Source organism: Calypte anna, chromosome 5 (assembly GCF_003957555.1).
Source record: "Calypte anna isolate BGI_N300 chromosome 5, bCalAnn1_v1.p, whole genome shotgun sequence".
Classification (NCBI taxonomy): Eukaryota; Metazoa; Chordata; class Aves; order Apodiformes; family Trochilidae; genus Calypte; species Calypte anna.
The window spans coordinates 12,644,544-12,660,671 of NC_044250.1; the positions used below are offsets into that span (position 1 = coordinate 12,644,544).

At 46.4% G+C, this 16,128-nt stretch overlaps 1 protein-coding gene across 3 annotated transcripts in view; it reads right to left on the reverse strand.

Moving 5' to 3' along the window:
* The window catches only part of SLC22A18 (solute carrier family 22 member 18), a 62,561-nt gene that overhangs the window by 25,542 nt on the left and 20,891 nt on the right, over nucleotides 1-16,128 (reverse strand). For 2 of the 3 annotated variants that reach the window (XM_008504805.2, XM_030451203.1), the window contains one exon: nucleotides 354-469. The exons of the other annotated variant lie outside the window; for it this stretch is intronic. In XM_008504805.2, coding sequence (XP_008503027.1) covers nucleotides 354-469 — 116 coding nt within the window. The remainder of the gene's footprint in view (nucleotides 1-353; nucleotides 470-16,128) is intronic. 3 annotated transcript variants of the gene reach the window in all.

Genomic DNA, 16,128 nt, shown 5'->3' on the forward strand with positions numbered 1-16,128 from the left:
CAAAAAGGCTCATGGCTGCAGCACCAGCTCTCTGCTGAGGCCAGGAGGCTGGGAGATGGTGCCAGCTCTGCATGGAGAGGACTCTTGTGAGGCCAAACTAATACCCAGCAAGGGGTCCATGTTCACTTTTTATGAGATGCATGGCAAGAACTGAGCTGGAAGCCTAAAATTCTGCATGGCAGAGTGGTCAACAGGTAAGGAATAATACTCATCCACAAGCACAACTCAGGCATTTCAAGTGTTAGCATTCCAAAGTTGGCAGCTTTTGGCCCTTAGATGCAGCCCCAAGTCCTTCAGCAGTCTTTACAGCAAGTCTATTCCCAACTTATTTATCAGAAATCCTGACTACTTACTGTGCTCTGTCACACCATGGGCTGATGTTGGTTTAGTCTGCAAAGGGATCCAAACCATTGCTATAATGATATTTAAAAGACTTCCTACCAGCCCAACATATGCAGGAACAAAAATGCTGCAAACAGAAAAAATACAGGTAAGTAAATATAGAAATATCACAAGCAAGACATTTATACCTCCCTCCTGCACATGCTACAGAAGAGTTCCCATCCTTTCATGGAGGCTTTGAGTATGATCACAATTTGAAATTTCACCCACAGATGGCTATTGCCATCACAGTAGTTTATAATTTGCATTAATAACAGGTTGTATAAGTTAAAAATATATAATATAAATATAAAAATACAGTTGTAATTAAATATAATACAATGCTTTTAAAACTGTAAGTGCCAGGGGAAAAGAGCCCCTCTGGGTTTAATGAAACTTGGAAGTCTTCCCATGGAAAGCACAGCTTCTGTTTTTTAGGATCTATCTAATCTCCAGTTTCATTCATCTAAGTATCCTCTCACTGAAACTTCTCAGAGAAGTCAAATGAAGTTAAGGAAAGTGAAGAAAGTACTCAAGATGATGTAAGGATGGTAAAATACAGCCCAGCCTACAGCCAGAACTAAAACCACCAGAGGAACAACACCACTTGAAGAGGAGCTGCTAAACAGAACAAACATGATCTGAAAGATCTTCTGGGGAGGTGAGTAAACAGCACTTTGACTGATGCACTGATTTGCCTCTAAAACTGAATCAGCATCCCTTCAGCTGTCCATCAGAGCCCCAAATATTGGATCTTTAACAGAAATGGGGCCACATCCTTGGGAGCAGACCCAGTGCACAGCAATTATTAACAGTTGTACAATGATGAGAAGGAACAATTAAAACTTATCTAAAAAAACACACCAAACACAAACCATCTAAAAGTAAATAGGCTCGGTAATACATCCTAAGTTATCACTGGCCTCTTGAAAGAGATTAGGAAATTACTCCTCCTAGACTTTAAGGGCATGTGGGAAAATTTCAGACTCTGCCAAACACAGGTGGAGCAAAGTCCAGGGCTGGAAGAATGAAACTGAGCTGAAAACAAAGGGAGAAGCATGTTTGGTTTTTAACAGGGAGAGCAATTATCTACTAAACCAGCTCATTAAAAGTCTCCTCCATCATGGGAACCCAGTTAGTCTAAGGGTTTCATAAAACATGTGCTTAAAGCTACCACAGGATGCAGGTTTGGAGTGGGAATGCCCAGCAGGAAGATCAGAGGCTGATGTCACTGAGGGCACAGGACTAAGTGGTGTCTTGGGGGCAGAGAAATCCAAGCACCTTGAACTGCAGCAAAGTAATGCCTGGATTTCACCAGGAAAGGCTTTGGAGTGGGGGGGTCCATGCAGAACTTGAAGGCAACCACACTGTCCCTGCATCCCCAGCAACTTCTGCAAAACAAGATGCAAAAGAAGCTGTGAAGTGCCCACCAGTGCCCCCTGAGAGCCTGATGAGAAAAGCACTGCCTATTGCCTGACTTTTTACTGCTGCTTCCCTTGCCAGACCATGCTCTGTATTTTTCATGGCATTATCAGCAGCACTAATTGCAAAAAACCTCAGGTTTCCTCCATGCTAGACAAAGGTGTGGTTTGAATAATTTCTGGAGTGTTATTAAAGTTCCAGAGCAAGACAGTCAAGGAGTGAGATGCAAACAACAGAGAACAGCATCAAAGAGCAAGCACCTAAAGATATACACACACACACACACATATATGTACTCCCTCTAATAGCAACAGCAAAAATCCCAGAGGAATATTTTAATTCTCATTAATTATTATTAATAGCAACAAAGCCAGATAATATCTTCCTGCAAATGGACTTAGTGCAATAGTTCAGACCTGCTGCCTTCCATGCTGCTAATTACCCTGGACCACAAAATTAGTCATTTACTGGGTCATTATTCTTTATTTTTAGTTCAGTAGATTGCCACTTTCTGGTTTCAAAATACGTGCCAAACACCTCCCATAACAACCAAAATCAACTTTTTGAGCCCAGGTGTTTTTTTTATCTAAGAAATCTGGAATTTCTACATCAGGACTCAGCTACTTTGCTCTTATTTCTTACCAGGTTGATGAGGAACAAGTGCTACAGACCAGGGCAGCTCAGGGGAGCCAAAAGTTGGGGGGAGGAATAACTCCTGCATTGGCAGCTCCTGCTGTGCAGGGCTTGGCTGCCAGGCACTCAGGTTTTACTGATTTTTAAGCTTTAAACATGAAATCTCATCCGTGCAGGTATCAGCAGGAGTCCTGAATTCCATCTTGCCTCTCTGCCTTAGCAGTTTCACCAGCACTAAGAACACAACAAGGGAGACACATAAAGCTGGTTGCACCCCTGGGACTTTTTTCCCATCCTCTTTTCCCTCCCTGCTTTCCCTCCCATCCCTCCTGGCTGTCCACAAAAGCCATGTGGAGCCAGAGCAAGCCCTGCCAAAACCAGGAGCAGATTTCCTGAGCTGGGGGGAAGAAGAAGAAGGGACCCGGGCAGGTCTGACACCATTAAATTACAGGGAACAAATGGGAGCAGCAGCTTTGGCAGCTGAGATCATCGTGTGGCCTCTTCCAGCTTCTCACTGATTAATAGGGCTTAAGAGCTTTTACTGTCCTGGGCTTTATGGCCAAAACAACCCCAGTAACTTTATCTGCATGCTTGGATGCTACTTTTATTTCCTTTGCTTCTCTTGCATCTGGAGGGACCAGTCCCTTGCTGAGCTTGCCAGAAGCCTTCCTTTCCTGGGCTTTTTCTCTTGCAAATCTCCTCTTAGGCTGTCATCTAAAACCTCAGCCTTCTTGGGGTGTTTGGAGTCTTGCTGGGAAAGGAAGGAACAAAATGCATCCCCCTGCCCTGCAGGGAACTGATGTCCCCCCAGGCCCTGCTGCCAGGAGGGCACAGGGCATTTCCCTGCAGAGAACTCACAGCTGACCTTGGCAGAGGAGTAATATTCCTAGGTTTTTTTTTTGCCAGGAGGAGCAGCCTGAGCTTGCCCTGACTTAAAGCTTTCAGAGAAATAAGAAGAAAACATGAGCAGAGGGACCTGGAGGCCAAGAGCCCACATTAGCCAAATTCTGCTTAACAAAACCTCTCAATTTTCCTGAGGCCAAGTGTGGTGGATGAATTAAGAGCATCCATGAAAAGAATTCTAAAGGGTTTCAAAAAGCAGAATGCTGGGCCCAGGGCACACTTGCCATGGAACTTAAGGTGTGGCAAGGTACAAGGCTCACTTGGTAGCCTGTGGCCACGGATAAGGAACAAGTGGCTGGCAGCTGGAATTCTCCATCTGGAAACTTCATCCTTAATGCTGGTGGGAAAGCAGAATTGATGATGAAAACATTAATAGCAATGTCATGGTAGACACATTAAGCCCAAAGAACATATTAACATTCAAAGCCAGCCCAATTCCAAGAGGAGGATTATTTTCTTCCTATCTCACACTTACCCAGCCTCTGCATTCACTTGCAGGTGACTGTAAATCCCATTTACAGGACTGTAAATCCCAACATGCAGCACATTTTTTGGGTGAGAGGAAGGAAGGACACCCTCTGCTTCACAACCTGCTCCTATCAGGGTCTCTTAGTATGAGGAAAACAAGTGCAAGCAGGGTTCAGTTTCTGAATCAAGCTGTGGTGCAGTAACACAGAGCTCCCAGGGGCTCCCCAACTCCTGGAAGAGATTTTTTTCTTTTTTTCCTGGCACTGCCCTGAAGTTAGGGGTAAAGCATCTGAAAAATCTGGTGAAGTTTACAGCAAATGCAGTTCTTGGAAAGTGGGACCTGGCCAAACAAATATATGTGGGTGTACATACACCTATACATACATATATATCTGTATGTATGGGCAGAGCATTTCCCAGTAGCTTTGAAGCAATGCTTGCAGCAAAACTTCCATGGAAACTTCAATCCCACGGAGGCACAGGCACCAAGTGGAGATCAGGCACTGGCACAGGAGCAGGAGAAAAGCCACTGACCACACATTTGCAGGCAGGGATGACTTCCAGCTCCCAGAAAAAGGCATCTGAATGGATGTCCTGGTGCTACCTGTCAGCTGCAGCCCCCAGACAGTGCTGAGGGAGGATAGAGCCTCCTGCTTCCACCACCAAGGAAGGTGACAATGAACCAATCTGTGACACGGTTTTGGGTCCCAGCCCAAACACCAGTCCTTGCTCTGAGCTTGCTGGGCTGTTTTTCCCATCTTTGGTTTCCTGGGGCAGTCCCATGAAGGTCCCTGTGGGTTGCTGCCAGGCAGGAGGCTGTTTTCAGGCTGTGTGTGCACCCTATCAATTCCTCTCTGCTTAGCATTCCAGCCACAGAGCTCTGCCCTGCAAAGCCCAAGAGAAAAACGTGTGTGTGTGTGTAATTGCACAATTAAATGTTGCTTCAATACAGTGATTCTTTGGAGGAGGAAGCAGTGCCCAGCGATTCCCTAAGGATTAAAGGATCAATGTGCATTTCGGCAGTGAATGGGATTGTGTTTGTTTTCTTTCTCTTTTTTCGTAATAAAGTCAAAGTTGAACATGGATAGGGCACAAATTGTTTTTTAGTGACTCACTCCTACTTCAGGACTGCACAGCATAAAGCTGGCATTCATAGATGGCCCAGATTCCTTACAGAGCTCTGGAAGGACTCTCAAAACATTTCTTTGATTGCAGTCAGGCCACACTATCCACTCACACCCTTAGAGGGGCACCTATGGATAAAAACCAGCTGGTGAGTTAAAAAGACAAGACAAACAAAAAGCTGAGGTGAAAAATAAAAAGTTCAGGTGAAACCATGCCACCAAACCATGCCCTCCAATAAAGTCTTTGGTCCCTAAGAAAGGGAGCAGTGGCCACTGTGTTCCTGATAATTTAGTGATGCAAAAGCTTAGTGCATAACTTATTGTCAAGTAGTGATAATGTCATTCACAAAATGACAGAATAGTCCTGGTTGGAAAGGATCTCTGAGATAACTGAAGAAACTCTGGTTCACTGTCTTGACCACGTTTTCTGAATGGATTACATCTTTGACCCACCATGGTCTGGCCTGTGTTTTAGAGATCCCTCCCAAAACAAAAAAAGCAAGTAGAAAATTTCACCAAAGCTTCTTGATCTTTCAAGGTCCCTTCCCACCCCTAACTTTGTAATTTTGTGATTTTTAATGAAACAAAACCACAAAAACCTCCATCAAAAAAAGGGGTTTTGAGCCTCAGAAAACTTCACACGTTTCCTAAATCTTCATTCAAACACACAGAGGTAGTCAGGCTTCCCCAGCCCAGGGCAAGAAATGGTACAATAACCATAAATAAAATAAATACAGGCAGCCAGGTGCTCAGCAGACTTCAAGGCAGCCCTGCTGGAGAAGGGCAGCCAGTACCACCCATCACATCATCTGTGCCCTTGAGAGGAAAACAAAGCAGCCCCCAAACCTTCCTTTCTGAATTTCCCAATCCCTGGCCACAAGTAAAAAGCATCCCACAAAAGCATGAATGAACAGAAAGGAGTCTTTTGCCCTGGCTCTCCTGTGGAGCAAATGCCCCTGTGCAGGGTGTAAATGAGAAGTTCAGGGTCATGCAGCTGAAATGTTAAATCCCAAGTGGAAACAAAGCCAGGCTCTGAAGGGCATGTGCCAGGGAAAGATGCCCTTCCTCCCTTGCTTCTTCATGGTCCTACTTCACAAGAAGTAGGAAAAATTGGCTTGGATACATCACCCATATTGTCCCGTAGCCCTTTGTCACAGTTTTAGACAGTAAGTAGAGAGTGACAGATGCTCTCTGGTATTCCCCACGACCCTCCCCAGGGATGATGATGAGCAGCAGGAAGAGGAAAGAGTTCCCTGCACTGATGCAACTGGAAACCATGACCAGAGTGTCCTTTTTGGCACATATTTTACAGATGAGGTGCAGCAGAAGTTGACTGCTGCTGCTTCAGGGGGAGTAGGAGGCTCTTTGTCACTTTGGTGAACTTGACATCATTGCAGGCTGCCCAAGGATGTCCCCCAGGTCAGAGACTTCATGTCCACACCCTCCCCAGAGCCTCTCACAGGGTGAGAATGAGGCACCAGCAGACAAGTGCTCCTTCAACTGGGTATTTCCAGTGGCAGCTACAGCTGGAAAGTTTGGGTGGTGGGAAAGGAAAAGGAGCTGAGAGGGGGTTTCCACCAGAATGGGGTGAAGGAGGGATGCTGCAGACTGGCACTGGGGCCTTAACAGGGATGCAGTGACAGGGGCATATTGCTGTGTTCTGGGGACATGAGGGCTGTCCCCAAAGGCACCAGAGCTACCTATGTCCCTTAAGGGACATTTGCTCCTCTGTGTGTCACCAACCCAGCGCAAGGAGGGTGACTGCTGGGACATGACACTCAGCTTTGCTGCAACAACATTTTAGGGCAGTGTGGGGCATTGAATAAAACCACTTGGGTTTTATATTGAATAATAAAAATCCTCCTTTGGCAAAGCTCCCTCCATAAGCTAAAGCTGGGTGTCAGCCAGGGGCTCTGCAGCAAGAAGGCTGTCTGTCCCCCCAGGGAGCCTGTCTGTCCCCCAAGGAGCCTGTCTGTCCCCCCAAGGAGGCTGTTTGTCCCCCCACAGCCACCTCCTGCAGAGAAAATCCCAGCAATGCAAAGCTCAAGCTTGGCAGATGCCACCACCAGGACCTGAAGGGGCTGGGTGGCTGGGGGAGGATGCTAATTCCCAGGCAGCTGAAGCAGCCTGGCTGTGTGTGCCAGCCCATCCTCTGAGCCCTTCTGAAGGACCTGGCTGATTGCCAGCAGAGGCAGATCAGTTCCACTTCAATGAGGACGTGGGAGGATTTGAATGCTTCGCCCATAATCCTCCACTAATTTCGAGTGTCATTGATTCTCGGGTGCCCTTTTCTGCTGAACAGACCCTCAACATTTCAAAACACTGAGCTTTGCTGATTCCAAGCTGACACTCCTCTCTTTCAGCCTTGCCTCTCCCTGTTGCATGGCACAGAAAGTCCCCACTGGCACCTCAGTGTCCCCAATACCTGCACCTTTCCATGCCTTTATAGCAAAGGGTGGAATGAGCAGCACTCTCTAAAAGATTTTGGTCAAGGTGTTGATTGCCTCAGGGTGCAGAGAGATGTCCATGTATGTCTAGAAATGGCAGAGTTTAAGTGAGGACCTGGAATGAGCTGCACTCCTTGGATGGGGGCTCCCAACATCTGGCTGTGATCCCAGCTGTGCTGGGGCTGGATGAGCCAGGGCAGAGTCACCAGAAAGGAGGGGTAAGTGGCCAGTTCTCCCAGCAGAGGCATCCCACTGGTGAGGCTGGGACATGTGCTGTTTGAGCTCTCTGTGAATGATCTGGAGCAGCAAAGTTTGCTGAAGAGAAGCAACTGAAAGAGCAGGGGGGACACCAAGGGTCAGGGGGGAACTGCAGTGAGGTGACAGCTGAAAGTCAGTGCTGATTAAATTTAAAGTGATCACAGATCACAGACTACTCCACAAAACTATCAGAATCAGTGCTGAGCTAACCAAAAAACAGAGAATACCATGAAAAAAATAGCAAGTGAACAGAAAATTAGACAATTGTATAAATCCCTGATTCACCAGCACTGTGAATTGTGGATGCAGTTCTGGTTGCCTCTTCTCAAAAAGGTATCTAAGAAGTGGGACAGGCTCAGAGAATGGCAAGAGGGACAACTCATGGCAACTGGTTTTATGCCTGAGGAGGCTGAGAGCCTTCACCCTGGGAAGGGGATGTCCAAGGGACATCTCATAAAGGTCCCAAAGTTTGTGAGGGACTTGGAGCAGGGGGTTAGGAAGTGACTGACATGGTCATTTCCAGTACAAGAAACACAAAATGAAGCTGTCAGACACCTTCAGAACAAAGGGCAAGGACAAATTCTTCCCACAACATGTAGCATGTCAGAGAAGTTTGTTGCTGCCCTTGTTTTGGAAGCAAAAAGTTTAGACAGGCACAGGGAGAGCACTTGTAAGAATGAGCCATGGAAAGTTACTGAAGAGTCCCAAACCTCAGTCACTCATTCATAGAATCATAGAATCATAGAATCCTAGGGGTTGGAAGGGACCTCAAAAGATCATCTAGTCCAACCCCCCCTGCCAGAGCAGGGCCACCTAGAGCACTTCGCATAGGAACGTCATGTCAGGAAATCCCCTGAGCTGAAAGTAGTTGGAGGCTGGAAAAGTAATTGGTGAAGAATTATGCAAGTTTATCCCACTCTCGCTCTTCCCAAGGCTTCTTAGGATTTTTATGGAAGAAAGGAAACCAGAACATATTGAGATGCAAGCCCAATTTCCTTCCCTTCAGCAGGAATCAAGATCCTGTCTTCCATCTCACTTATTTCACAAATCAGACAGGCTTCTTTTCCTCATTCCCTGGAAAACACTGGGTTTTTCCTACATCCTTAAACACTCCAGATAATAATTAATAACCACAACTCTCCCTTTGCTCTGGAAACCCTCAGCTGGTACAAGGTTAATGCTACATTTTAGCCCAAGAAACATTCGTGTATCTTATCAAGTGACTCCTTAATGTGAATCAAAGATGCAATCACCCATCTCCATGGATTTTTCTCAGTCTTTCTTTTGGATACTTCAACCACACAAAGCAATGATAACGTTTTGGGCTCCACTCCATGTTCCTCTTCATGGCGGCAAAGCTTTTAAGCAATTAAAAGAAAAAAAAATTAAATTAAGCAACAAAATTTGCTCTTCCAAGCTTGGAACGTGGTAAATGATTAAACCACTCCATTTGGGTGTGTCTCTGGGTAAGGACTCCCACACACAGACTGGTTAGAAGGTGAGCAGTGCTTGCTAGACTACCTGGTGACTCAGTCCCAAACACAGCATTAATCAGATGTTACAGCATGTCTGACTTCAGCCACTCCTGGAGGTGCTGTGAAATAATCTTTGAATGAGTTCAAGCTTTTTTCAGCTTTTATGAGGTTACAAGGCTTCACACTCCAGAAGACTCAGCTGGGTAGGAAACTGGGGAGGATTTGCTGTAATACCACAGCCTGCACTCCTGGCATGTCAGCTCTTGGCACATGGCAGTGGCTTTGGAGGATCCTCAAGCTTGGCACCAGCTGGAGTTGTTACCTCCCACCAATTGCCATGTGCTCACTCACTCAGGGCTGGCTCAAAGCAAGACGTGGGCAGAGCTGAATTTTGCTGCCCAAGAATGAAGGGTGGGGTCTGGTTAGTTCCTGCAGGGGGAAGGGATGAGATTTGGCTGGGAAAGAAAGCACAAAGAGACCTCTGGGAAGCCAGAGCTGCCTTTGCTGGCACCAAAGGGGACAGGTGGTGATTGCTACTTCTGAAAAGACCTCTCCCATCTTCCAAAACCAGCCAGTGACACCAGGTGCTCTGCATTTTCCCAATGAGCATCCTCCTTCCCCACTCTGGCACAAGGCCATGGGTGGCCAGGTTGATGCTGCAGATGCACCAGTGCATGGACCTGGCCCAGTGTTGTTCTGCCAATGGATTCAAGCTCTTTCCTCTCCCAGTCCCTTTTCCAAGCCACTGGTGAGGCTACTGCCATGATCCAAGAGAGCAATCCTTGTGTCATGGAAAAGGAAGGGCACACACCCCACACCCCAAGGCTAACGATGACATCAACAGCCAAGGCTTGGACTCACAGAGTCTGACACTTACATTTTGGTCTCTTCCCAGGCACGTGAATGACACTTGAAAACTACCTAATCCCTGGCAAAACAAGTGACTTCTTTTTACCTTGAGGTAAGGAACTGTAAAAGAAGCATCAGGCAGAGGCAGAGCAGAGACTGAGCTTGCTGAGGAACAAGTAGTGGCAGCCAACACCTCCTACCTCGAGGTGTGAAAAATCCTGCTGAGCTGCAATCAAGGGCTCCAGCATCTTTTGTCTAATAAAACCATCCAATAAAAGAGGAGACATTAGGGCTAATTTTGTACAGGAAGCAACGTTGGAAGGCTAATACCCAAAAGTCACAAATAAAACTTTTCACATGTCAGGTGGAAGATTTTCCAGCATCCTGCTCTAACCTCTTTGGTTGCACAACAGCCTGAAAACAACCCTTTCTCCAGCAAAGACAGAGCCTGAGGGATGTGGTGGATCTGATTTGATTCCATGAAGCATTTGACCCCAGAAGGAGGCATCTACATGAGAAGAGTGAGTCAGTCCATTGCAATAATGGGCAAAACCATTAATTAAAAGTACAGAGTTTGCTTGCTTGGGCAGGCTTTGTATGCTCAATCCAGGAGTGCTCTCACTGTTACTATATTTACTGAACTCCCCCAATTAAGTATTTTGTTTCTCTCACTCCATAATGACAGTGGTTTCTCCATGTTAAATATATTCAGAAAGGTTGTTTTGTGTTGCCTATTTGACAATTGTCAAAGTTTTCTCCCCTGCACAGGTTGTAGGACAACTGCTAGTCAAGGAACAGCTAAGAAACTTCAGAGCAAATGATGGATTTTCAGCTGCTTTGTGGGGACAGCAGAAAATAATTTGTTTGGGTGGAAAAGCACATTCAGTATTAACTGAAGCTGCCTGCACTTTTGAAAGCAACAAATTGAAAACACATTTCATGTACTCCATCCTGCTCAAATGTAACAGCAGGGGCTTCTCTGCATCCCACCCATTTCAGTAGCTCTCAGCACTGCCAAAGCCCTGCACCAGAACATCCTTTACCCACAGAGCTGGCATCTGAAGCTCTGCCTAACACACCTTTGCTCTCTGGTGGAGGCGTTCCCCTGAGGCAGAAAAAGCATTTTGTTCCTTCCCTGCACCCCGTTTCATCTCAGCCCCACGACTGAGACCACCTACAGGGATGCCAATTACTATCAGCTGCATTCTGCTGAACTGGTGTTTATGGGGAGCCCTGGGTGGGAACCACATCTTAGGCAGCCTCAGGGGCAGCCTCTCCACCCAGCCCCACGCCTGCAAGCAGAACCCTGCACCCTTCCCCACCAACTGATGGCAACTGCAGCCTGACCCTATGGATTCGTGTGGAAAACTGCAGGCAGAGTGTTTACTGTGTTTTCAGTCGTGTTTAATTGCAAATTAGCAGCTGGAAACGAGGGAGGGTGAGCAGTGTGTGAGCGAGCAGCCAGGTGCCTGCAGAGGAGTTTAAAAACCTCTTGATGAGGTATTTCTGGAGGTTCAATGAGTGAAGCATTGGCCTGGCTCCACACTTGGGGTTTGCTGTACCTAGAAGATGAACATTTCAAGCCTCTTGCAAGAGCCAGAGGCCACATCCTTCTCTGGCACCCTTGTATGGTACAAGGGGGATGCTACAAATGCATCACTGGGCTGTGTTCTCTGACAGGTGGCAGCAGCAGGGATTTGAGACTGGGGCTTTGATATCCTGAAGCCTTGCAGAAGCTGACTGCTTTCAGGGCATCAGATGTGTCTGCATAAACAGACAAACTGGCTGATGAGGAAATTACCTTTTGAGGTGACTAGTGGGTTGTTTGTTGGGTTTTAGGGGTTTTTTTTTTCAGCACACGAGGAAAAAAAACTTTGGGTTTTCATTTGACTTCAATTTGATTTTCAGCAGAGGCAAAACATGAAAACATGGACTTCGATGTGCAGTCAAGCCTGTTAGGCAGCACCAGGAAAATACTAGGGTGTCCCAAGCACAGGGATCTCCGGACTCAAATCCACAGCAGTCCTTGCAATAGTCCTTGTATTAGTTTCCTTTTCTTAGATACAGAGACAGAGCTGATAGCATCAGCACCTGAAAAAACACCCCATATTTTAAACCTCACACCTTATCTTCATAACAGCCTCATATGGGTGGCAGTGGTGCAAACACCCCATATATACTAACAGGGAAATGAAGCACAGCAAACCTAACTGCCCCAATAAAGTCCCCTAATGATAGAAAAAAAAAAAAAAAGCCTTAAAATTCAGGTCTCTCACATGCAAGTTTAGTACTCAGATAACCACACTTTTCCTCTCCTTTTTCTTTTCCCTGCATCCCCCAAGAGCCTTTCCTGGTGTCCCAGCCACAACCTGGATGCAGTGGGAGCCCAGAACTCATGGATTCTTGCATATTACAGCACCATTGAGGGGAAAAGGCCATTTAGCTCACAAGTGTAGATTTTTGAAGTGTGTTCCTGTTCACTGTTTCAAGAAATCCTCCTGAGGAGCTCTGACATCATGTGCTGATGGTGCCTGGCCCAGCTTCCCCAGAACCAGGTGGTCCAGAAAGAGGATTTGCCTGAGGATGGAGCCCTGATTCAATGAAAGCATGAATTTGGGTCAGTAGAAACTCATCTGGGGAAGGACTGATTAAAAACCACAGGGTCTCAGTAAAACAAACCATGCAGATCCTGAGGAATTAGCAAGAAATGCTGCAATCCCAGAGCTGCACCAGAGAAACCTCATGGAAACAGGGCAGGAAAAGATCAACTGGGGGCATCCCAGAAAAGAAACCAAACCAGTAAGAGCTGAAAATAACATAAAGGGTCAGGCCCAGCATCATCAGTTTGATATGTGGGCTGCATAAGCCTATCCAAAAGGCAGCATCTGGTACAAAGAGCCAAGGCACAGACCAGAGATATGAATTAGCAGCAGGAAAGGACTTGACACTGATTGCTCTTTAGTTGGTCAGTGCAGAGCAGCAATTGAGGAAAAAAGATTGTATGAGTTTAGTATTAACATTTTTATCTTTAATCCCTGCTTCAGATCAAGGCCAGCAGTTAAAGTGACACAAACTAAGCCCAACTTACTGTATTTAGAGATATAGCAAACAAACACTGTACTTCAACTACAAAATAATGAAATTTCCTAAAAGCAAAGCTTCATAGCATTGGAAGGCTTTAGGGGTATTCTTTTTGGGTTGCTTTAAGTCTGGTTAATATTAGCCTTTAATTTCTTCCACAAACCTCTTTCTCGTAAAATCTGAACATGACCAAAAAAGAGCAGAGTACTGAAAGCTCACTAAACATGGAAAAACTGATCCCAGGGAAACTATGAAAGCATCTGCCTGAGACTCCCCCTGTGCTCATCCTGCAGACAGGAACAGCAAGAAACTGATGTCCTGGTGGCAAACACAAATAAAGTGGCAAACCCTGGTCTGGGCTGGTATCAAAAGAAACCACACATCCAGCCATCCAGAAAGCTTGGTTAGCTAAGAGGATATTAGCCCCTAGGCTAGCCAAGACTTTGCTGGTTGGAAAATCCCAATCATGAGTGCTAGCTCCAGAAAAAAAAAAAAAAAAAGAAAAATGGGAATGGGGAAAGATTGGGCAGGACAAGCCTGAACATGTTCATTTTGTCCTTGCTTTGTTACAATTATATCCGCATTCCTCAGAGCAAAAGGCAGTTCAAAGAGACAATAAATCCTTTTTTAGTCTTAGGCTTTGCAGGAACGTCACTGAAACGGAACTGAAGTGGTTCCCAGAGATAAGGCACCAAAGGAAATGAAACCCTTCCCTGCAGCTACCCCTTGGTAAAATACCAGCAGAGAAGCAGAGGTGCTGCTTCAGGTTTAACTGCAGTTTCCACCTGAGGAAACAGGATTGACACTGCCACTGGTGGGTTCAAACAGATCCATTTAGAAAGCTGCTCATCAATGTCAGCAACTGCTTCCTTCCATTGCCTTGCAGGAATATTAGCTTCTCAGTTAGCTCATACTGACTTCATTTTATGGGGTGGACAGTGGTTTATTGCCAGGAAAAGTGACTCCAGTTTGGGGTACAACTTGATGAATGCTTCAGTTTAAGTTCCAAAAAATTTGGGCTGAAGACCACTGGATGACTTTGGAGCAAGCAAAGCATGAGGGACCAGTCAGGGCAGCCCCCAAACAGGAGGTTTCAACAGATTTTCTTTAAATCTTACATTTGGGCATTAAAAAATAGGCCAAAGGAGGGTCAGCTGCACAACAAAGAAAAGAAACAGAGCTGAAAGGCAGGGCAGGAAGAAGTCTCTGCTCAGGATGGGTCTCCAAGGATGCACCCACCCTATAATGTCTCCTTCCCAAACCAAATCAAGCCAAACCAAAGGTGTGTGACAATGCCAGACGGAGCAATTCAAGTGGAAAGGTGAAAATAATTCCAACTAAACCCATGAGATTCTGAACAGCCAGAGTCTGAACTATTCGATAGCTGCAATCCTACCCACGGATGGGGCAGCAGAAACAAAAGACCCCATCACCTATTACCATCAGAATTCTACCATGGCAGAAACCATCAAGTTTCTTACATTATAATGTGCTAAGAAATGACAGTTTCTTTTAAAAATTAATTTTTTATCCACTCCAAGAGTTTTACAGAGAATGGAAATCACCCTGCTCATCACCCCAGCTCCGGGGTCTCACTCTGTATGTTCATTTAATGGTAACAAACTTCAACCCAGTGCAAGGCAGACACATTTTCTAAGCACAACCAGGCTGCACAACAACTTAATTGCCCAACTGGAAAGCCAGAAACACTTCAGACTGACTCAGTTTGGGTGCACTGGATTTCTTCCTGCCTCACACTGCGTCAGGGAATTTCTTTCCACCCGACAGACCTCAGGGAAGGGGTAGATGGCTGAAGGAGTCAGTGGGCATGAATAAGCAGGGAGGAACTTCTCCAGAACAAGGCAGTAATGTGAAAAAGTCTTTCTTCTGGGGCAGCATTTGCATGACCCAGGGATGACATAATAAGCCTGCAAACAAAAGAGGCTTTATACCCCTGTGGTGCCTTTCCAAACCTCTCCACACTGTCCTGGTCCTTCCCTTCCGTGCAGAAATATTGCATTTGGGGGGCAGGAATTCGAGCCCCATCTGCAGCAGGCCAATTGCCATCTCTGCAGCCGTGGCTTTATCTCATTCTTTCCAGCTAACACAATCCTGTGACCCATGTGAACAATGCTGGTTTACGAGGCCTGACGTATTGCCACAGGACTGAGGAGATTTATTTCTCCTTTGGGATGACAGGCCAGGAACTGAGCAGCACCCAGGGACACAAATCTTTCTGCACAGGAGCTCCATCAGCACATGGCTGGAGACCCCTCCAAGAGGCAATGCCAGTGCCTGGACACCAGTGTTCAGAGGCAGAGAAAGAAGAAAAGTTACAAATGGTATTGCCAGAGAGTGGGAAAGCAGCAATATGCCAAGACCACCCCTGAAAAAAAAACCCAAAAACCCAAAGCCTCTGTTAGACACTTGGGAGCTGCTGAAAGAGCCAAATTGAAGAGGAGATACTGAAATGGAACCAGAGGAGCTTGGTGCCAGGGATGCATCCTTGCAAAGGCAGCCCAAGCACTGCAGGTACTGCTGGGGCACTAAACCAAGGCTGGAAATTCAGCCAGGATGTGAAGACACAGCACAGATGCTTAGACTGAGGCAGAACTAATGCTTCCCTTCCAGCACGGGCTCTTTGCCAGATGTGGACCTCTGCTGAGAGTCAACCAAAATCCATGTGAAACCCTGGACAAGCACCTTTATTTTGCAGGTCATTTGTTTTTAAGGGAAAGGTTGAGCTGTGACCTGAGGAGTCAGAATGGGGCAGTCCAGACCCCCCCAGAAAAGCACCTGGGGACTTTTCAGAGCATCCAGGAATGATGGATGCTGGACCAAGCCCAAGCCTCCCAGGATCTTCAGGGGATCTGCTCATCCCGCCGGGAGCAGGGAAACCTTTTCTCACCAGCAGAGGAAGTCAAGCACTTGGCAGGGCGGGAGGCAGCGCTCCCACAGCTCCGGTTACACAAGCAGCTGGGTTCCAACACGTTGCACTGCTCCAAAAATAATTTCCTGCTTGATTTGATACCATTAGCACGAATGGTCATGCTGCTTCATGCTGGATCCAGCTAAGTCACTGATTTC